The following is a 24,156-nucleotide window of genomic DNA, read 5'->3' on the forward strand; positions in this document are numbered from 1 at the left end:
TCAAGCTCCAGAGCAAGCCCAGCACCCTAGGGACCCCATGCACCCCTCTCACTATCCACCTCCCACCTCCAAGCTAACAACTGTTTTGACTTTTGTCATCACAGATTAGTTCTGCCTGGTCCTGGACTTGATGTAAATGGAATCAGTATATACTGTGAATCCAGCTTCTTTAGCTCGGTGTGAAGTTAGTGACATTTGTCCCTCTGTTACACACAGAAGTTCATCCTTCTTTCTTGTTGTACAGTATTCATGGTATGAACATATCACAACTTATTTCTCTGATCTGATAAATATTTGGGTTGCTTCCACATACCACCACAATTTACCTCTTTTACTCATCAAAATACTGATGAGTATGTTTCCGCTTTGGGACTATTATAAATGCTGCTATGACTGTTACTGCACATCCTCTGATGGATGTATGTATACACTCCTCTTGGGCACATAGATACCCGGAGCTGACCTGCTGGCTCACAGGGCAGATGTATGTTTAGATTTAGTAGACATGGCCATAAAGTTTTCCAAAGGGATTCTCCAATTTACATCTCCACCAAAAACATATTAAAGTTCCAGTCACTCCCACCATCAATCCTACTAACCATCCTGGCAGGGCTCCTTGCTGTAGGTGTGTTTCCATTTCCCCATGACTGCTGAGCTTGAGCTCCTTCCATGTTTACTGGTCACTTACATTTTCTCTTTTGTAAAGGGTCCTGTGTCTTTTGTCCATTTAAAAAACTGAATTAGGCCCTGGATGGTTGGCTCAGCGGTAGAGCATCGGCCTGGCGTGCGGGGGAGCTGGGTTCGATTCCCAGCCAGGGCACACAGGAGAAGTGCCCATTTGCTTCTCCACCCCCCCTCCTTCCTTTCTGTCTCTCTCTTCCCCTCCCGCAGCCAAGGCTCCATTGGAGCAAAGATGGCCCGGGCGCTGGGGATGGCTCCTTGGCCTCTGCCCCAGGCGCTAGAGTGGCTCTGGTCGCAACAGAGCGACCCCCGGAGGGGCAGAGCATCGCCCCCTGGTGGGCAGAGCGTTGCCCCTGGTGGGCGTGCCGGGTGGATCCCGGTCGGGCGTATGCGGGAGTCTGTCTGACTGTCTCTCCCCGTTTCCAGCTTCAGAAAAATACAAAAAAAAAAAAAAAAATTAAGAAAAAAACTGAATTACCTTTTCCTTACTGTTTTGTAGGAGTCCTTTATACACTATAGGTATGAGGCTGTAGTCAGATTTATGTAATGCAATCATCTTTTCAAAATTTTCCTCTTATAGTACTTTTCCCTTACAATTTTTATGTTTTAAGAAATCTGTGGCCCTGGCTGGTTGACTCAGTGGATAGAGCATTGGCTCGGTGTATGGACGTCCCAGGTTTGATTGCTGGTCAGGGCACACATAAGAAATGACCATCTGCTTCTCTCTCCCACTCTCTCCACCTTCTCTCCCTCTTCCCCACCCACAGCCACTGGCTCGAATGGTTCGAGTGTCAGCACAGGGCACTGAGGATAGCTTGGTTGGTCCAAGCAGTCAGTTTCAGGTGCTAAAAAGAGCTCAGTTGATTCCAGCATTGGCCCAAGACAGAGGTTGCTGGGTGGATCCCAGTCGGGACATGCAGGAGTCTGTGTCACTATCTGGAGGGAAGGGGAGGTAAGGGGAGGGAAGGAGGGAGGGAGGGAAAAGAAATCTTTGCCTACTCAAAGATAATAGCCACATTCTTCCAATTCCTTACAGAAGCTTTTTGATTTTAACTTTTACATTGATGTCTATGGTTCATCTTGAATTAACATTTGTGAAAGGGCTGAGGTAGGGGTGGTGAGGTTTTTCCCCCCTACTATGGATTTTAAATAGATTTAACGCTATTAATGGAAAAGAGCATCCTTTTCTTGCCAAACTGCAATGGCACCTTTTTGTGTCTGTGTGAACCTGTCTCGGATTCTCTATTCTGTTTTGTAACATCATCATCATCGTAATATCATTATTGTTGGAGTTTTAACACCGACTCACATTACAATCAGATGAAAATTTACTTTTCTCTCAGAGATTAACAGTTGTAATAGGATCTCTGTAGAAGGACATCTATTAATTAGACCCCTTACTAATAGCCTCAACTGGCAAGGCTGAGCTTTAGGTGACCCAGGGGCCAGGACAGTTCCTGGGACTCTCCACTTGAGCAATCCTGAATGATATCTTACTTCCCTCCGCCCGACCATGGGCATCCTGACAGTCACCCCCATTGCTTATCTGAACATTCTTTACTTAGCGCCATACTCCCTCCCCCATTGTTTAAAACTCAGAGGTTAAATGAAATGCTTAGAACTGAAGAAGTGGAAGAATCTGGGTCTGACCAGCCCCAGCAGTGATGGCTGTTGTACTATGCTATAGGATTACAAGGAAAATGCTGTTAGCTCATTATTCCCATAAGCTGTTCTATTCTGTATGCACATGAAACTTACAAATGAGGTCTCTCAATACAAAAAAATAAAAGAGAAAAGAAGGGGAAAAAAGAATAGGAAAAAACCCAACAACCCTGTTTGGACTCTCATTCTATCTGTGTCCCCTCCCCCGCCAATAAAAACAACATTAAAAAAACCCACATCAAGCAGAGCTGATCAAAACATAGATCAAAAAAGAATGAAAGAAAAACATTTCAAATAAAGTTCAGCTGTTTCTATTTGGAAACAACAACAAAAAACCCCACTTGCCACAATAAACTGACAAATAAGAAATGGACCCTGTGGTAGTGGGGCTGGAATTTTCCAATGGCATCTGCACCGTGTCATTACTGCGGGTGATCCGCAGTGAGCAGGCGAGTGAGCAGCTGGGCGCTGGCGGGCATGTGTTGTCCAAGCAGCAGCCCAGGATGCTCCTTCAGTCAGACACCCCTTGGAGATGATGCCTTTTCCCTGAAACTGGAAATCCCCACTGGCTTCTAGAATCTACCTTCAGAAAACAGACAGTGATAAGCCTTCCAGCCTTGTCACCAGCCTAGAACAGTTTTCTCTGCTATGCCAGCTTGGAGTTCCTGATCCCAAGGGTAGCCGAGAAAGTAGCGGTCTTTTGCAGGGTCCTTCCTAACCAGAGATCCCAGTGGGGTGCAAGGGCTGCCATCCAAAGATATTGCAAGCTTCCACCCTCACCCCATTTAGAGATGAACAGTCATGGCCAGCTGACTCTGAGTGACTAGAGAATAGATATATTTTTATGAAATGATATTTAACCTTAGAATTGTTCCTAGTATGGATGAAAAAGGGGCCACGTACTGAACCTGACAAGCCTGCATGGTGGCCTTGCAAACTCAGAGACCTAAAGAAACTACACCAGATGGTCTGAAATGAAAACTTTCTAACTAAAAGAAGTTCCTAGGGTGGTATTTTTCCCTAAAAAGGTCAGTGTTTACCTTAACTGAGCCTGTCTATTTTTTTTTCCATCTACAATAACATACCTGATAACATACCTTTAAAAGGTAAGAATGACATGCCTTTGGTAATCTTTTCCAGACCCCTCAGGACACAGCTACCACACTAAAGCAGACCCACAAATCCCCTCAGTGTATTATCATCATGTTAATTGTTAACTGGTAACTTTCCTTAACCTGTCTATGTAAGAGATGTGTCTGTGGGTTTTACTTTTTATCCAGTTCCAGAGATTTCCCCCTTTGCTCTCTCCCACCTCCCTAATCTAGCACCAGTGGACTTCATAAAATTCCCTTAAATCTTCCCCTTGATTCTGATATAGTAGATTGCTTTTTAACACAAATTCTGAAGTTAAAGTTCAATAAAAGCTTGGCTGGTATTAATAATTACAAGAGGTTAAACCAAACAAATTTGAAATAATATTACTAAGCCAAGATGAATTAATTCACAAAAGAATCAAAGATCTCATGGGAGAAATTTCTTCTGGCTTAGAACCCCCTATCAACAAAATACACGCACGCATACACATTCCCCGCATTGCTACGTGTCCATACATATCAGTGGTAGTCAACCTGGTCCCTACTGCCCACTAGGGGGCGTTCCAGCTTTCATGGTGGGCGGTAGCGGAGCAACCAAAGTATAAATAAAAAGATAGATTTAACTATAGTAAGTTGTTTTATAAAGACTTATTCTGTCAAACTTAGCGAAAATCCGACATAAAGTACTTGGTGAAGTACATAAAGCAAAAATCCGACATAATTATTATATGCTTTAACTTGCTGTAACTCTGCTTTATAAATTTTATAAAGTAAAGTTACTTCTCTACTTTATAAATCACCATTTCTGTGGAACTGGTGGGCAGTTAGAATATTTTACTACTAACAGAGATACAAAAGTGGGCAGTAGGTATAAAAAAGTTGACTACCCCTGATGTGTATGTTCATTCTCCCACACAACAGAAGCAGCACAAGTGGCTCCCAGGTTTCTGACCCGAGCAACTGGATGGAGACACTCAGCCGTAAATTACTGAGGAAGAGGGGCAGCTTGGCAGAGAGGTAGCAATAGTTTTACTCTGGACATACAAGCAAAATGTCACGGAGGGTGCCAGATACATGTCTGAGACTCGGAAGAAAAGTTTGACTAGAGGTCAAGTTTCAGAGCTACAGGTAAAGAGATGATACTCAAAACCACAAGAACACCCAGAATGCAACTCTGCCTCACCATCTCCAAGCTCCCCAGCCTGGCTTCAGCCAATGTCATTTCTTGCCTAGATGATGACAATAGCCTCCCTACAGGATTCCCTATCACTCCATGGGCCTAGAAAGTGTCTGTGAATGAGTTTCTGTGGCCTCTCTGTATGCTCTGTCCCCTCCCAGTCACTGATGAGGAGGCAATGTAGGCAAGTGACTAAGAACTAGGCACAGACCGAGTTTAAATCCTGGGTCTGACCTATTGACAAGTCGCCAAGACACTTGATTTATTTGCTCATCTACAAAATGGGGAGGATAGTAACACCGTGCCTGCCTCTTACGTGCAGTCAGGTGTACGTGAGGTCGTGTGTGTGATACACTGGAAGGACTCACTAAGGTCTCCAGAGAGCGAGGAGATGACTGGCAATCGTGAGGAAGAGCTGGCGAAGGCTGTCAGCATAGACTGGCATGGGTAAGCGCCGCGGGCTATGTGCAGCAGCCTTTAGTCAGGCTCTGCGGAAGGCCAGGCTAGTGACTCAGGACACAGAAGGAAAACCATGACCTCCTTCCTCTGTGCACGGTCACCCTCTTCACCAGGAACCCAGCACCCGATCCGCCTGGAATATTCTCCCACTGCTTTCCTGTAGCAGAAAGCTCTCTTCTCCTTTTTCCCCTTCCCTTTTCTGGAGCAAAATCATTTCAAAGCTCTGCAGGAGCCCGATTCCGGGCACAGGGTGGGGACCAGCTCTTGCGGCTGCCTGTCTTTCCCTGACTGGGCTTGGTGCTCTTTGAAGCAAGATGCATTTTTCTATTGCTCATCAAACAACAGTATCATTAGCACAAATAAGCATATTCACTCTACTTACTTTGAAAGACATGATTTTCATCAGCTCCTTTTTTGTTGTTGACAGAAACCACAGTAAGGGGAATCTTATTTTAAAATGTCCCCCCATCCTGTCTCCTCCACCTTAGGCTAGGCTTCTCACTGTTCCCCATAGAGTTCTAATCTCAAAATCCCTACAACAGCCTCACTTGCCCCTCCTCAGATGCAGTTAACATAAGCCCAGCAGTAGCAGGACAAAGACTCAGCTGAGTTTGGCTCTCACCAGGGAAGGTCCTGAATTAAGCAGTTTCTCTCAAGCCGGAACAGGCTGTACAGGTTCCCTTGGTTCCTCATCATTGCACTAGACCTGTCTCCTACAGTGCAGCTCCTCAGGGAAGTAAGTACCCTGCACCGTACCTCCAGAAGACACCCAAGATTGCAGGTGGCTTGTTTCAGCCCAGGTGAGGGCGAGGACCAGAATCCCCAGCTGCCACCACAGAGGGTCAGAGGGTCACAGGACAGAACCCGTCAAAAACGAGAGCTTGGTGCCACTGCAAAGTTTCTCCCTATAATGCCCTGTTCACCTTGAAACCTCCTGCTCACTACACTGCATAGGCTGCACATGGGACAGTCCAGCCATGACACTGAGAAAGTGGCTTCGTTCTTATGACAGGACAACAAGTAAGGAGGCCAGCTACACGACAAAGGAACACCAGGAAAGGGGCTGAAAATGCTGAGGCCCTGGCTGTGGACTACCGCCCAGTGGCTCATGCAAGGATACAGGGGTTGCTGTCATCCAGGCTGCAGCTGTCCAGGATCAGGGGGATGCCGTCCAGTTCATTGACCTAGAGAGAGAGAACACAGACTTACACACTGACACAGACTGTGGGTGTGTTGTGTCTCTGCCTTTACTTCTCAATGCTATACTGTTTGGTGTAATTATCAACCCAGAAATATGTAAACAAAAAATGATACTGTTTCTTTTCCCCCTTCCTCAAAAGTGTTCAGGGACTGGGTAGCCACATAAACAAGGGCAAAGTAGATCTCTTTCTGACAACACTGTCACCAGGATAAACTCCAAATAGATCTGAGTTTATTATAGTTTACTCAGTGTTAGTATGTGAATTCCTTTTCTAAGCCAGGAGCAGAAAAAGCTTTTCTAACTATGATTCAAAATCCAGAAGCAATAGGGAACAGGTTTTACTAGATTTTTTAAACAGGTAAACGAAAACTGGAAAAATTATTTGTAAGATATCACAGGCAAAGGATTAATATTTCAATATATAAGGAACTTCTAAAAGTTCAGAGAAAACCACCAGTCCAATAGAAAAATGAATGAAATACATGAACAGAAATGACACAGAAAAAAAGAAATGCAGATGGACCATAAAGATATCCAAATATGCCCACCTCTGTTCATAGTAAGAGGAAGGGGAATTATCACCACACTGAGATACCAATTCTCAGCAGCTGGAACAGCAGATGCCTAGTGTGCCAGCAGATACCACAGGAGATGAGCACCAGGCAGTATGCAGCAAAACCACCTGCTCTTCACTCCTGTGATCCAGTGATCCCACTTTTAGGAATGAAGATCAAATATGTGCCATCAAAGGGATGATGTTTGCATAAAGTCATTCACTGTGGCACAATTCCTATTTTTGTAATAGTTTTATTGATATTATAATTCTCATACCATAAAATTCACCCCTTTAATTCAGTAGATTTTAGTATATTCACAAAATTGTGTAATCAGCACCACTATCCAACTTTAGAACATTTTCATCACCCCAAGAAGAAACCCCACACCCACCAGCAGTCACCCCCCCCCCCATCCTTAGCAACCATGAGTCTCCTTGCAGGCTCTGCGCACATGCCCTTGCTGGCGGTTCACACAGCAATGTTCAACACTACAGGCTGGTCAGTAAACTGCGGCACAAGCACAGGACCTTCCACGCAGCTACAACAATGACAGAAGAAGGCTGCTCATGCAGTTGGGGAGGGACGGCCAGAATGTAACAGCAAGGGAAAACAGAGAAGTGCAGAATGTGCTTATGTGTGAACCTCTGGGGAATACAGGAGGCAAATATACAGGTTTCCTTAGTGTCCAAGAAGAAACAATAAAGGGTTAAAAAAAACCAATAATGATTATGCAGAGAGCAGAGGAGAGAGTGAGGTGGAAGAAACAGGAATGGAGGCTGGGCCTCGGTGAATGTACCTGGTTGTACAATTCTAATTTTGGATTTCTGTATATATTTTATATAATTTTTTAAATTAAACTTATAAAGTTACAAAAACAGAAAATTTATCTGATGACATATTGTATAAAACAAAAACGTTTCACAGAATCAAATCATATTTTGACTTCACATCTCTAGATGTGAAGATGTGAGATGTATCGTAAACTCAGAGAACGGAAGCCTAACACCGCATTCAGTCATCTGCGTGTGACATATGGGCACTGCTGTTTTGAAGTCAGTGTAAAGCAAAATGGGTAATTAATCATTAGCAACCAAGATTTTGAGCATAAAAATTTTAATTTTACATTTAAGTTGGAAATGGTAACATGAATTCATGATATATTTTTCTTTTTCTAAAAAGTACTGTATTTCTTCCTTAGCTGTTCACTGAGAAGGCTAGGAAGCAAAGCCAATGCAACAGCAACGATCATTCCGGTCCAAGATGAATGGCTCTAATCAGCACATGCCCCCAGAGCAGCCAGACCTCCAGCTGACGGGAAGACGAACATGCTGCAGGCAGAGAGCAGAGGATGAATCTAACTTCTGTAACTCCTTCCATAATTAAGGTAGGAGGGGACATGAAGTTCTATTTAACACATATTAGGTTCTACCTAGCACATATTAGGTAATGACAGGCACCTGACACATGTCATTTCATTCTGACAATGCTGTGGAAGTATTACAAGTTTTGTTGTGCAGATAACAGAAGTAAGGCTCACAAGTAAAGCACCCTACCTGTGGTCACCTAATAAGTGCTATTCAAAGTGAGGTCTGGAGACCACCACCAGTCTAAGGAGCAGATAGCAAGAGAAAAGGGTTATGCTAAGACTGCTGAATTTCATAGTATAATCTGGACTTGAATTTTATGTCATTTAAAAACTTGTATTTTTTGACTGAGTCAAGATGGCCATGGAGTAAGCGGACGTTCCAACTCCCACATCTCAGAACCAAAGTGGATTACAACTTAATTTTGAGAACATTCATCTTGAAAGACCAACTTTGGACTAAACCAGTGGTCAGCAAACTCATTAGTCAACAGAGCCAAATATCAACAGTACAACGGCCTGGACGGGCAGTGGCACAGTGGATGGAGCATAGGACTGGGATGTGGAGGGCCTAGGTTTGGGACCCCAAGTTGCCGGCTTGGGCGCAGGCTCATCTGGTTTGAGCGGGGCTTGCCAGATTGAGCTCAGAGTTGCTGGCTCAAACAGGGGGTCACTTGGTCTGCTGTGGCCCCCTTGTCAAGGCACATGTGGAAAATCAATGAACAGCTGGGAAGCCCCAACGGGGAATTGATGTTTCTCATCTCTCTCCCTTCCTGTCTGTCCCTGTCTGTCTCTGTTTCGCCCAGAAAAAAGAATTAAAAAAAAAAAGTACAACGATTGAAATTTCTTTTGAGAGCCAAATTTTTTAAACTTAAACTATATAGGTAGGTACATTGTTATTAACTTAATTAGAGTACTCCTAAGCTGGCCTTTGCTAAAAACGTCACATGCTATTAGGTCAGATGTGGCTCACGAGCTGCGGTTTGCCAACCACTGGACTAAACAAAGAGGATTCTACAGCCAAGGACCACCAAAGAACTCACACTGAGACTGGTAGGAAAGGCAGAGATAAGGAAAGGGCTGCCCCGCTTCTGGGAGTGAGCAGTGGCCCGAAGGGACTCTCGTGGTGGGGAGGAGTGCCCGGTGAGTTGTGGGTCCTTAGCCCCAGAACTACAGTCCCAGCCTAGAGCCCTGGAGCCTGGAAGGGGCAAACAGACTGTATTTGGCTGAGAAAGGAGCCTAGATACTGTTTGAGAGAAGGAGACAGAGCTCTCGGACCCAGACTCCGTATTAAAGGAACTGCACAGAAAGCCTCGCTCACAGCCACCTGCCCGGGGCTCCGGAAGCGGGGAGCGCTGGGAGGATTGGGGTTGCCAGGGGAGAGTGTGGTCTTGGAGGCACAGGGGGAGATACTTTGAGGGATGGACATGCTGACCCCTGGGTTGAATCATGCCCCAAATCTAAAGTAAACATTTTCCCTCAGAGTAGCAACACCAGCAAAGGGAAGAAATTACCCCGCCCACTGAAGGCTATCCTTCTCCAGTCAAAACAAAGAGGAGCTTAGAGGCAGGCAGCATGTTAGGGACATAGGTAGTGCTGGGGCCGGAGCTACACCGCCCCCCACGCTGCTGAGTGTTCATTGGGGTTGGGTGGGTTGGGTGGGCTGGGTGCGGCTGCAGGAGCCAGGGCAGTCCAAGCAAGCACACATGGGCCATCCGCAAAGACAGAAGCCGTGGTGGCCGCTGTGGAGGTCAGAGTGAACACGCAGGCTTGCCTGGGGCACGAGCCCGAGCAACTCTGGAGGTGGTCCAAACAGGCGCACACAGACCCGCTTGCAGAGGCGAGAGCAGAGCCGGGAGCCACAGCGGACACTGTGAAGGTCTGAATTTGTGCTAATCCCACCGGCCCTCAGAGGTGGAGGGGCCTGGACGACAGCAGAGGAGGTCTGAGCAGCTGCGCCTGGGGCCGTCTGCGGAGGCAGAGGCCGTGGTGGCTGCTGCAGAGGTCAGAGTACGCACGCAATCACGCCTGTGGCATGGGCCTGCCTCTGGCAGAGGCTGAGGCCTGGGCGACAGTGAAGCGGCCCAAGCGGGTGCACGGGGGCCTGCCTGCGGTGGCGGAAGCCGTGGCAGGCCATTGCAGATGTCCGAGCTCGCATGCAATCCAGCCCGCAGCATGAGGCCACCCTTGGCAGTGGCTGGGGCCTGGGAGACCTTGGGGGCGGTCCAAGTGGGCGCTGGAAGCAGTGGCGGCCACAGAGGCGGGCTGGCACCAGCAGCGCCTGAGCCCAAATGCCTGAGGCAGCAACAGTGACAGCGGAGGGCTGGAGGGCAGACCACACATAAGGAGCACAAAGGCCACACCCACTGGACCCCTGAGACCACACCCTTCTGAGTGCTGAAAAAGGAAAAAAAAACAAAACAAAAGAAAATAAATAAAAATTCTGGATAGAAACACATCTGAGGCTAAGGGGCAAACCATATCCAATATTGTAGCTAATCACTGAATTACAGTATTTTTTTTTTTGAATTACAGTATTGAGCCCAACAAGTAGTCAGCAATAAGAAGCAGGAGAAAGCGGATCTCAGAGGAACTTGAACTTTTAAAAGAATATCCCCCAGGCCAAGAGTAGATAAAAGCTAGCCTAGGAGTGCAGCTGATATTTACAACAGCATAAGGGCTCAGCAGAGGCAGCAACAAGATCTGCATCACCTGTAGCTCAGAAAAGGTTGATAAGAACCAGTCATAGGCAGCGACCCCCACTGATCTGCGCCAGGCTACGGCCACGGAGGTCCAGGGCAGGCACATCCAGTGGCCAGATACGAAAAACATCAGTTCAGGGCATAACTACCTTTGTTAAGAGTGGTAGCTTAAGGAAAGGCTCCTCACACCTGACCCAGCTAAGACAACGAAAACGCTGACACAAATAGTAAAAAGAATAGAGATAGCAGATAAGTAGTCCACAGCAGATTACAAACAACAGCTGATGCCAATCCAAGAAGACCTAGAAACAACACAACTGAAAATTGGAGGCAGACAATACTAACCCTAGACTCAGCTAGCTACACAAACAACACACCTAAAGGAAGAGTGTATACACAGACAAAATGGGAAGACAAAGAAATGCAATCCAAATGAATCATCAAGAAAAATCCCCAGAAAAAGAACTGAGTGAGATGGAAATAACCAAACTACTGGATGTAGAGTTTAAAAAATAATGATAGTTAGGATGCTCAAAGATCATAGAGCAACAATAGATGGACATACTGAACACCTAAATAAAGAGATAAGCATCAAAAAGGACACTGAAATCATAAAAAAGAACCAGACAAAAATGACAAACACAATATCAGAAATGAAGACTACACTAGAAGGAATTAAAAGCAGGCTGGATGGAGAGGATCAAATCAGCGACTTAGAGGACAAGATAAGCAAAAGCATGGAAGCAGAACAGCAAAAAGAAAAAAGGATTAAAAAGTCTGAAGAAACTCTAAGAGACCTCTGTGACAACATAAAGAGAAACAATATCTGCATAATAGGGGTTCCTAAGGAGAAGAGAAAGACTTGAAATAGAGAACCTGATTGAAGGAATTATAGCTGAAAATTTCCCTAAATTGATGCAGGAAAGAGTCACACAGGTTCAAGAAGCAGAGAGAACCCCATTAAAAAAGAACCCAAAGAGACCCACACCAAGACACATCATAATTAAAATACCAAAGCTAAGAGATAAAGAAAGAATACTAAAAGCTGCAAGAGAAAACAGCCAATCACCTACAAAAGAACCCCCATAAGGATGACATTTGACTTTTCAATAGAAACACTCGAGGCCAGAAGGGAATGGCAAGAAATATTCAAAGTAATGCAGAACAAGAACCTACAACCAAGACTTCTTTATCCAGCAGGGCTATCGTTTAAGATTGAAGAAGAAATAAAAAGCTTCCCAGACAAAAAAAAACAAAACAAAAACAAACAACTCAAGGAATTCATCACAACCAAACCAATGCTGCAAGAAATGTTAAGGGGCCTGCTGTAGAAAGAACAAAGGGGGGAGGGGGGAAATCTAGTAAAAGAGAAATGTAGATTTAAAGAAAAAAAAATGTCAATAAACAACTACATATAAATAACAACCTTAAATGTAAATGGATTAAATGCTCCAATCAAGACATAGGATAGCTGAATGGATAAGAAAACAGGACCAGTACATATGCTGTCTACAAGAGACCCTCCTCAAAACAAAAGATACATATAGAATGAAAGTAAAAGGATGAAAAAAAATATTTCATGCAAATGCAAATGCAAAAGAACTGGGGTAGCAATATTTATATCAAACAAAATAGACTTTAAAACAAAGACTATAGTAAGGGATAAAGAAGGTCACTACATAATGATAAAGGGAACAATCCAACAGGAAGAGATAAACATTATAAACATCTATGCACCTAATATAGGAGCACCTAAATATATAAAGCAGACTTTGATGGACATAAAGGGCGAGATCAACAGCAATACCATAATAGCAGGAGATTTCAATACCCCACTAACATCACTGGATAGATCCTCAAGAAAGAAAATTAACAAAGAAACAGCAGAATTAAGGGACAAACTAGACCAACTGGATTTAATAGCTTTCACATTCTTTTCAAGTGCTTATGGTACATTCTCTATGATATACCATATATTAGGGCATAAAACAAGTCTCAACAAATTGAAAAAGATTGAAATCATATCAAGCATCTTCTCTGACCACAATGGCATATGAAACTAGAAATCAACTACAATAGAAAAACTGAAAAACACTCAAACACTTGGAAACTAAACAGCATATTAAATAACGAATGGGTCAACAATAAGATCAAGGAAAAAATAAAAAATTTCCTTGAAACAAATGAAAATGAGCACACAACAACTCAAAATTTATAGAACACAACAAAAGCAGTCCTGAGAGGGAAGTTCACAGCATTACAGACATACCTTAAGAAGCTAGAAAAAGCTCAAATAAACAACCCTGCAACTAAAAGAACTAGAAAAAGAATAGCAAGTAAAGCCCAGAGAAAGTAGAAGGAAGGAAATAATAAAGATCAGAGCATAAATAAATGACATAGAGACTAAAAAAACAATATAGAGGATGAATGAAACCAAGAGCTGGTTCTTTGAAAAGGTAAACAAGATTGATGAACCCATAGCCAGACTCACCAAGAAAAAAAGAGAGAGGACTCAAATAAAATTAGAAATGAGTGGAGAAGTAACAACTGACACAGCAGAAATACAAAGGATTGTAGGAAAATATTATGAAGAACTGCATGCCAAAAAATTAGACAACCATTGGACTTTGGGTGATGGGAATGCAGCATAATCAAATGTCAAATTAACCTAGAGATGTTTTCTCTTAACATATGTACCCTGATTTATCAATGTCATGCCATTGAAATTAAAAAAAAAGAAAAAAAATTAGACAACCTAGGTGAAATGAACAAATTCTTTGAAAAATATAATCTTTCAAAAATCAATATGGAAGAATCAGAAAACTTAAATAGACCAATTACAACAAATAAGATCGAAACAGTTATCAAAAAACTCCCAACAAATAAAAACCCTGGCCCAGATGGCTTCACAGGCGAATTCTACCAAACATTCAAAGAAGAACTAACTCCTATCCTTCTCAAGCTATTTCAAAATATTCAAGAGAAGGGATAACTTTCAAGCTCCTTTTATGAGGCAAGCATAATTCTGATTCCAAAACCAGTCAAAGACAACACAAAGAAAGAAAACTATAGGCCAATATCCCTGATGAATTTAGACGCTAAATTCTCAACAAAATATTAGCAAACCAGATACAGTAGTATGATACATGAAAAAAATCATACAGTACATCATGATCAAGTGGGATTTATTTGGGGGAGGTAAGGCTGGGACAACATTAGCAAATCAATCAATGTGATTCATCACATAAACAAAAAGAAAAAGAGAAAAACCACAGGATAATATCAATAGATGCAGAAAAAGCATTTGATAAAATCCAGCACCCATTTATGATCAAAACTCTCAGCAATGTGGGAATACAGGGAACATACCTCAACATGAAAAAGGTCATCTATGACAAACCCACAGCCAACATCATACTCAATGGGCAAATATTAAAAGCAATCCCCTTAAGATCAGGAACAAGGCAGGGGTGCCCCCTTTCACCACTCTTATTCAACATAGTTCTGGAAGTTCTAGCCACAGCAATCAGACAAAAAGAAGAAATAAAAGGCATTGAAATTGGAAAAGAAGAAGTAACTATCATTATTTGCTGATGATATGATAACTGTACATAGAAAACCCTAAAGTCTCAGTCAAAAAACTACGGGACCTGATAAATGAATTCAGCAAGGTGGCAGAATATAAAATTAATACTCAGAAATCAGAAGCATTTTTATATACCAACACTGATCTGTCTGAAATAGAAATGAAGAAAACAATCCCCTTCACTACTGCAACAAAAAAAATAAAGTACCTAGGAGTAAATTTAACCAAGGAGGTTAAAGACTTGTATTCGGAAAATTATAAAACATTGATAAAAGAAATCAAGGAAGATACAAACAAGTGGAAGCACATACCGTGCTCATGGTTAGGAAGAATAAACATCATTAAAATGTCCATATTACCCAAAGCAATTTATAAATTCAATGCAATTCCTATTAAGAGACCAATGACATACTTCAAAGATATAGAACAAATATTCCAAAAACTCATATTGAACCAAAAAAGAACATGAATAACCTCAGCAATCTTGAAAAAGAAGAATAAAGTGGGTAGTATCATACTTCCTGATATCAAGTTATACTACAAGGCCACTGTACTCAAAACAGCTTGGCGCTGGTGTAAGAACAGGCATATAGATCAATGGAACAGAACAGAGAACCCAGAAATAAACCCACACCTTTATGGAGAATTGATATTTGACAAAGGTGGTAATAGCATACAATGGAGTAAAGACAGTCTCTTTAACAAATGGTGCTGGAAAAATTGGACAGCTACCTGCAAAAAAATATAAACTAGACCACCAACTTACACCATTTCACAAAAATAAACTCAAAATGGATAAAAGACTTAAATGTAAGTCGTGAAACCATAAGCATCCTAGAGGAAAACATAGGCAGTAAGCTCTCCGACATCACTCGCAGTAATATATTTGCTGATTTATCTCCACAGGCAAGGGAAATAAAGGACAGGATAAACAGATGGGACTATATCAAACTAAAAAACTTTTGCACAGCTAAAGACAATATGAACATAATAAAAAGGCAAACAACACAATGGGAGAACATATTTGACAATACATCTGATAAGGGGTTAATAACCAAAATTTATTAAGAACTTGTAAAACTCAACACCAGGAAGAGAAACAATCCAATCAAAAAATGGGCAAAAGAAATGAATAATAGACACTTCTCCAAAGAGGACAGATGGCCAATAGGCAGATGAAAAAATGTTCAACATCACTATCATTAGAGAAATGCAAATTAAAACCACAATGAGATATCACCTTACACCAGTCAGAATGGCACTCATTAACTAAACAACACATAATAAATGCTGGTAAGGATGTGGAGAAAAGGAAACCCTCTTGCACTGCTGATAGGAATGCAGACTGGTGCAGCCACTGTGGAAAAAAGTATGGAGATTCCTCAAAAAATTAAAAATGGAACTGCCTTTTGACCCAGCCATCCCAATTTTAGGAATATATCCCAAGAACACCACTTCAATGATTCAAAAGGAGAATGCACCCCCATATTTATGGCAGCATTGTTTACAATAGCCAAGATCTGGAAACAGCCCAAGTGTCCGTCAGTGGATGAGTGGATTAAAAAGCAGTGGTACATATACACAATGGAATACTATGGGACCATGAAAAAGAAGGAAATCTTACTTTTTGCGACAACATGGATGGACCTGGAAACTATTATGTTAAGTGAAATAAGCCCGGCAGAGAAAGAAAAATACCATATGACTTCACTCATTTGAGGAATCCAATGAACAATATGAACTGAGGAACGGAATAGAGACAGAGGTGGGATCAAAGGTTCCAGAGGGATAGCGGACAAAGGGAAAGGGGATGATAGGATGGGATGAGAGCAGAAAAGCAAAAGCCAGGGAGGGCGTTGCTTGGAGGAAGGCAAGGGGAATGTGGTGGGGAACACGGAGTGGGGGAGGTATTCGGGTGACACTAGAATCTATGTACACCCAATAAATTAAAATAAAATTTAAAAAACCAAAAATTTTTTTGTATTTTTCTAGTAACTCACTTATATTATATGTTATAAACATGCTTCTCACAGAAGTCTGAGAAGACTGATGTGGAGGGATCATGTGTTTGAGAAGCACAGGGAAGCTGTACAGCTGAACTGGCAGTGGCTCCTGAGGCTTCCCAATGAAGCCTCCACAACCCCATGTCTCCTCCCATGGCCTGCCAACGCAGCTTCCAGCAGGATGGGGTGCTACCAAGCAAGTCTCCAAACGGGAAAGGGGAACTCTGCCAAAAGCCCTTGCCTTGAGGTGAAGAGGAGAGATCCTGAAAAGGCCCCAGGGCCTAGGAACTGGCAGAGAGGGTCAGGAACAGAGGAACACCAGCTGATCCTTCCCAGCTCTGCAAATGTGTGAGCCAAACTTTTCTGCACACAGGTGCATCTCCAGGCCACAATGAGCTTGGTGTTTGCACTCTGGGTTTGGATCAGCTGGGGAACCACTTAGTGTGGGGCTTATGGGGAAGGCTCCCTGAAGATGGGACTTTTAGCTCAGGATGAGGAGTGGGAATTAAATGGATAAAGCACCAGTGGAGAATGTTTGGGGCAGGGGATGAGTACGTGCACAAGCTGGCAGACGAGAAGGACTCTGGAGCATTGAAGGACAGCAGGCAGCGCAGCACAGGAATGAGGAGCCAGGGCTGCGGGGCCAGGAACTGGGGTCAGAGCCTGTCCTACAGCCCTTCCGGGCTGAGTAGCTTTGGGCAGCCAGCCACTGAACCTCTAAGACTTAGTTTCCTCATCTATAAAATGATGATGAGAGGGCCTATCTCAAGGGTGCCTGAGAATGGAACGATGGCTGCAGACACAGGCACGCAGCAAACTCTCAGTGGCGGCAGAGGGAGTGGCAGTGACAGTCGATAATGCTCGAGCTGTTCACTTGAAGAAGTTCAGCTGGCTGCAGCAAGGAGTTCAGTGGTAGCTCCGGAGAGCTGGGAAACCAGACGACGACTGCCAAGCAGTGGGATCCACAATTCTACTCTGAATTAGGCAAAACGGTAAAATTTCATAAACCAGTTTTTTGGAGGTAAGGAGTTAGGACATATCCAATGCAAGAGAAACATCTCGTTCTCTGAATTTTCAGATACACTAAATGGGTAAGATGTTCTTTGAAAGAAATAAAATCACATGCTAAGGACTAAATTTAAACAAGCAGTAAAAGATGGTTATACCAGAGTCACAGCTGAACAAAGATATGCTTCCCTAAACATTTCTCATTCACACAAGTGAATTATTAAATGATACAAAATAAATGCTTATATAAATTCATTAAGTGTTTATAACATAAATGACCTATGACTAACAGGTCACTTATACACTTAAGAATGAACCCAGGGTAAGGAGAAGAGGACATGAATGGAACACCTTCAGGAGTGATGATAAAGTTGTTCTTACGAAGCTCAAGGTCACTGCTGCAGCTGTGTGTGCAGAACTCGCTGAGGCAGGGGAGAACAATTAGGAAATTAACAAGTTTCCCTCTGTTCGCACTTCATAAAACAAGAAAGTTGTTTTTTTACCCAACATGTTGGGAACTGATCTAGATCTATAATAAGTGAGTCACAAGTTGTAGCTTATTCCGAGGAGCCCAGTTCAGTCAACGCTTCCCTGAGCTAGCACACCTCAACAAGACAATCCAACCAGCTTAAACAGCCTAACATTTCACCTCCCGGCAATAACTTGTAAACGGAAGGACAGCTAAATTAGTGCATGCACACCTATTAACCCCAAGACCCTTCAGGAAAATGCCCTAGGTTGAGAGAAAACAGCCTCGACCTGGAACGCTGAGGTCGCCGGTTCAAAACCCTGGGCTTGCCTGGTCAAGGCACATATGGGAGTTGATGCTTCCTGCTCCTCCCTCCTCTCTCTCTCTCTCTCTCTCTCTCTCTCTCCCCTCTCTAAAAATTAATTTAAATAAATAAATAAATAAATAAATAAATAAATAAATAAATCAGAGAGAAAACAGCCTCAATTTATCCAGGCTCTTTTCCCATTGAATAGTAAGTTAAAAACAAACAAACACCAATGCAGACGGATCTCCCATTTAAAGACACGGTGATTTGAGCCTAACCAACATTTGGCAAACATGTTTTTAACACAGCTCCTCAAAACAAATGCACAAATAAAAGGTTACCAGAGTACTCATGCTGAAGTGAACAATGACCAAGCCAAGTGTGACAAGGTACAGACAAGGTTCCTATGCAGGGATGAAGACATCCTCAGACATGCCATCATTTGTTATTGTCAGACTTTCTAGGTGGCATCACAGTGTGACCCAGTTGTATTTGCCTGATGACTTAATGACGTGGAACATTTCAGGGGCTTCTGGGCGATTCCCAACTCTTTTATGAAGTGCTTTTAAATATTTTATCTATTAATTGAGTTGTTCTTATTGAGCAGTAAAGAGTTCTTCACAGTCTGACCAGGCGGTGGCGCAATGGATAGAGCGTCGGACTGGGATGCGGAAGACCCAGGTTCAAGACCCTGAGGTCACCAGCTTGAGTGCAGGCTCATCTGGCTTGAGCAAAGCTCACCAGCTTGGACCCAAGGTCGCTGGCTTGAGCAAGGGGTTACTCAGTCTGCTGAAGGCCCGTGGTCAAGGCACATATGAGAAAGCAATCAATGAACAACTAAGGTGTCGCAACAAAAAACTGATGATTGATGTTTCTCATCTCTCTTCGTTCCTGTCTGTCCCTATTTCTCTCTCTCTGACTTTGTCTCTGTAAAAAAAAAAAAAAAAAAAGTTCTTCACATAATTGGGACATTCGTGAGTCCTATGCCAGATATATGCATTGTGAATATTTTCTCCTACATGGGGCTTGCCTTTTCATTTTCTTCATAATGTGTTTTCAAAGACCATAACTTTTTAATTTAGATGAAGAACAACTGATCAATTTCTTTTTCATGATTAATACGTTAATACAGAGATAGCTAGACATTCTTGCCCTGTTCCTGATGTTTAGGAGGAAAGCAGTCATTCACAATACAAAATTACCTGTTGAATTTTTAAAAAATAAATATCCTTTATCAAGCTGAGGAAGCTCCTTTCTACCCATAGTCTGCTGCGAATTTTTATTATGAATGAGTGTTAAAACTTTGTCAAATGCTTTTCCTCTATTGAGATAATCGTATTTTTTCCCCTTTTATTCTGTTGTTTGGGAATCAAAGTGTTTAATTTTCTAATGTTGACTTACTAGTGCATGGCTGAGATAAACCATCATTATTCATGATGTATTATTTCATATAGTGCACAACTCAATTAGTTATTGTAATATTTTGAAAAAAATTAAGTTTCTGTTCACATTTATGTTTCTACAGTTTGATTTCTCCCTCTAAGGCTTTTGTCTGGAATATATCAAGACAAACATACTGCTGGCTTCATCAACTGGGCTGGAAAGGGTTCCCTCCTTTATTTTATGAAAGAGAAAAGACTGGGTATGTGGCGCTTCTAGGGTGATGGAGAAAACGACTATGGAAACAATGTGTGCCTGGAGACTTCATTGTAAGACAAGTTTTAATTACAAAATCATTTTCTAGAATGTGGGCTATGGAGATTTTCTATTGATTTTTGATTCAGTTTTGGTATCAGCAATGCTAAGTGAGGATGAATTGTGTACTATTTCGCATGCAGCGTACGAATCTTAAAACTCTCTACTCCCCCTGACATTTGAATATTATACTTCTATACACACGATGAACCTCAAAATACATTTTTGCTATAGGATTGCTTCAAAGAGCAAATTATATTTTAAATAATTAAAAAGTAAAGATAAAGGTATTTTATTTTTACCCACATACGTAACTTTCCCGGTGCTTTCGAGTTCTTTATATAGACTCAGGTTCCATCCAGTATCATGCTCCTCCACCTTGTATGTCCTTCAACATTTTTTTTCTTTCTTTCTTTCTTTTTTATTTTATTTTATTTTTTATTTTTTGAGAAAGAGAGAGACAGGAAGAGGGAGGGAAGAGAAAGATGAGAAGCATCAACTCAACTTGTAGTTGCTTCACTTTAGTTTATTTATTGAAGGCTTCTTATATGTGCTTTGACCAGGAGGCTCAAGCTGAGCCAGTGACCTTGGGCTCAAGCCAGCGATGTTGGGCTTTAAGCCAGTGACCTGTGGGCTTAACCCAGTGACCTCGGGAGCCCATGCTCTAGCCAGCGACCTCAGAGTTTCCGACCAGGGCCTGCAGCATCCCAGGTCAATGCTCTATCCACTGTACCATCAATAGTCAGGCATTCAACATTTCTTATAGCACAATTCTGCTGAAAAATTCTCTTAACTTTTGATGGTCTGGAAATGTCTTTATTTTCCCTCACATCATTTTTGAAGGATACTTTGGTTGGATAGTTAAAGATGGACAGTTTTCTTCTATCATTTTAAAGATATCATTTCAGCCTGACCAGGTGGTGACGCAGTAGACAGAGTGTCAACCTAGGATGCAGAGGACCCAGGTTCAAAACCCTGAGGTTGCTGACTTGAGTGCAGGCTCACCAGCTTGAATGTGGGGTCGCTAGCTTGAACGTGGGATCATAGAAATGATCCCATGGTTGCTGGCTTGAGTCCAAGTTTGCTGGCTTGAGCAAAGGGTCACTGGCTAGCTCAGCTGAAGCCCCCTGGTCAAGACACATATAAGAAAGCAATTAATGAACAACTAAGGTACCACAACTATAAGATGATGCTTCTCACCTCTCCTTCCTGTCCTCTGTCTCTCTCAAAAAAAAAAAAAAAAAAAGGAATGAAAAAAGGTAATTCTCAGAAAGCTAGAGAACTTTTTGAAGTTGAAAGAGGCTACATACCAGAAACCTACAGTCAATATCACGCCTAAGAGAAAAGTTAGATAGATTCCCAAGACCAGAAAGAACACAGGGACAGTGCCTCCTTACTCTGATGGAAAACAGTAAACTCGATGAAGTCCTGTAGTTTCAAAAGGTCTTTGTTGGGAGCAGTGTGCTCAGGAAGTCTGAGAGGAGCTGGAGTGGTGTGAGAGTGTTTGTCTTCCTATCAGGGCAGCAGCAGCAGCAGCAGCAGCGGAAGAGCGCCAACAAAGGAAGCAATCAAGCTGATCTGGATGGAGGAAGAGGGACTTTCTTAGGAGCAAAAGTTGTTATCAGGGTACCCAGATAGGAAACAGAAAATAATGATCTAGATAGAAGTTTGGGATCAAATGATCTAAAGGGCAGTGAAAAGTGGCCCTTGACTAAGTGCTCATACAGTGAATTCTAGAGAAGACACCAATGTTGTTACTAGAACAGAAACTGACTGGGGCCCAATGAAACGCAAGACAAGAAGAGGAGCCTGGTCTTGGCCCTCTGGAATTCCTCATGTCAAGGACAGCGAGACACAAGAAACTCGCTCCCCAGTGCCACAGGCCACCACCTGCCACAGATGAGCTGAATTCCTGCTGAAGCAAAAACTGAGGCTCTTGACACCACTCTTGCTCAGATGCCTCAGACTTTCCACTATGGTCTGCTAGGTAATAGATACTAAGTGCTGGTTTCTGGGGACACACTTTTGCTTGAGGTAACCGTCAGAACACTGGGGAGAGGTGTGTGTGTGTGTGTGTGTGTGTGTGTACTTTGATAAACCCTGTGTCACTGGGGAGGTGTGTGTGTGTGTGTGGCAGTACTTTGATAAACCCTGTGTCCTGTTAATTTTAAGAAGTGAGGAACATCAGCGATTCGGTATTGGAGTTCCTGAAACCATGACCCAGGCTGCAGCCATTAAAAGAAGGCTCGTCCCATGCTGGCAAGGAGCCTATCTCTCCGCAGCTGGGATTTAGCAGAATACAAATCAGGAGAATACATTCTGAGCTTCACTTTCTTTATATTTTAACTCACAGGGACAGAGCATTTGCCTTTAATGTCTTTTGGACTTGAATTTAAAATGAAATGTAATCTTTGGATTTTACTATCTCCCTGGGAATTTGGTAATGAGATAGAATTAATACTCAAATATAGGGCATCTCTTGTGGGCATTTATCATTGCAGTGAATTTGGGCCTTTCACAGGGGTGTCTTAATATGGAATAAATTTCTGCCTAAGGTCAAAGTGATTTGGGGGTTAATTTGATTCATGTATTAGTCTGACCCACTTAACAGTCTCCTGGGGGCACAATCTCCACTCCCCTCCAGGGGTCCAGGAGAGAGAAAGAAGCCTGGTCGGTGCAGGCAGGAGGAGCCTCATAAAGATGGGAGTACAGTGGTCCCCTGCCCAACACATTAGACAACAACAGAAACAAAAAAAAAAAAACCGTGGGGAAGCAGCGGACACCTCTCTTCCTTTATGTCGTGGAGAGAGCTGGAAGAATAGAATGTTCTTTGGCTTTCTGGGTAGGGCAATGGCTCCTTCCTGGAGTAGTGATCACCAGACAGTGAATCTGTCTGTATGAAGTCCATGGTTTACATAGCAGCTATGTATTTGTCTGACTCTTTCATTAGACCCTGAGGTTTTCAACTGCATAAAGCACATTTCACTCATTCTTGCACCCCTTGCCTTGCCCTTGCATGTCAATAACTATTGGCAGAAAAAAAAACTACGTGTGAGAAGCAGGCAAACAGTTCTTATGCCTGGTCCCACCTGCGCATCCACCAGTGTACAGGTAAACAAGGTCCCAGTGTTCATGAAACCCAGGGTGGGGGTGGAGGGGAGGGGGGCAAACAAGTAGGCACATGAGTGCATGAGCAAGAAAGAACTAAACATATTCATACATCTACAGATAATGACAATTCCTACAAAGAAATAAAAGGATGATCCACTAGAGAGTGGCTCTGTTTTAGACGGTGGGCAGGAAAGACTTTGCTTTAAAACTGAGACCTGAATCATGGCAATGGGGCAGGTACAAAGATCTAGCGGGAACCTAAACCCTTTAAGGTAGAGAGAACCAGAAGTATAAAGACTCACAGGTGAGAGTTGCCTTAGGGACAGGAAGCAGCGTGGCTGTGTGCAGGTGCATGGGTCAAAGGCAGGGGCTGAGGCTGGACAGGAAGGAGCCAGACCCCAGGGAGTGGGCACTCAAAATGTGGTCCCTGGAGCAGCAGCAGAAGCTTCACCTAGGAACCTGTTCTTCAGATGTGCAAATTCTACTGAAACAGAAACTGGGGTTCAGGATCCTGGCCAAGCTGCTCAGTTGGTTAGAGCACTGTCCCTGCATATCGACGTTGTAGGTTCAATCCTCAGTCAGGGCGCATACGAGAATCAACCAACAAATGCATAAATAACTGGAATGACAAATCAATGTTTCTCTCTCTTCCTGTCTAAAATATTTTAAAAAATGAAATCTTCATATTATACACTATTTTACATCTTCCTATATACTATTCTTTGAAAATGTGAGTTTTTAAAATGGTATATACAATTCCATTTCCACAATCTACCACAATTTATTTAATCTCTCCTTTTTCAGGACATCTGAATCATTTCTAAATTTCCACCAACAATCTAATGAATATCCACACAAGCAATGTTTTTACTATATTGCTGATTATTTACTTTGGAGAAATTCCCCACAGATGACTGCTATGAAAATTTTGATACACATTGCCAACCTGCCCCCAAAGGGGTCTTCCAACTTACACCACCCTCAGAACTGCCCACTTCACCTTATCCTGATTAGTACATACTTTTTTTAAAAAGTTACTTTTTTTAATAAATAAAAAAAATAAAATTTGGGGGATTACTTT

General features: G+C 42.7%; 1 protein-coding gene across 1 annotated transcript in view; it reads right to left on the reverse strand.

Moving 5' to 3' along the window:
- ATXN10 (ataxin 10) overlaps window positions 1-24,156 on the reverse strand; it is a 172,866-nt gene that overhangs the window by 21,634 nt on the left and 127,076 nt on the right. Inside the window, exon 10 of the mRNA XM_066255553.1 lies at window positions 6,194-6,257. Within this exon, the coding sequence (XP_066111650.1) occupies window positions 6,194-6,257 (64 nt within the window). The remainder of the gene's footprint in view (window positions 1-6,193; window positions 6,258-24,156) is intronic.

The sequence above is a fragment of the Saccopteryx bilineata genome, chromosome 1 (assembly GCF_036850765.1).
Source record: "Saccopteryx bilineata isolate mSacBil1 chromosome 1, mSacBil1_pri_phased_curated, whole genome shotgun sequence".
Taxonomy (NCBI): domain Eukaryota; kingdom Metazoa; phylum Chordata; class Mammalia; order Chiroptera; family Emballonuridae; genus Saccopteryx; species Saccopteryx bilineata.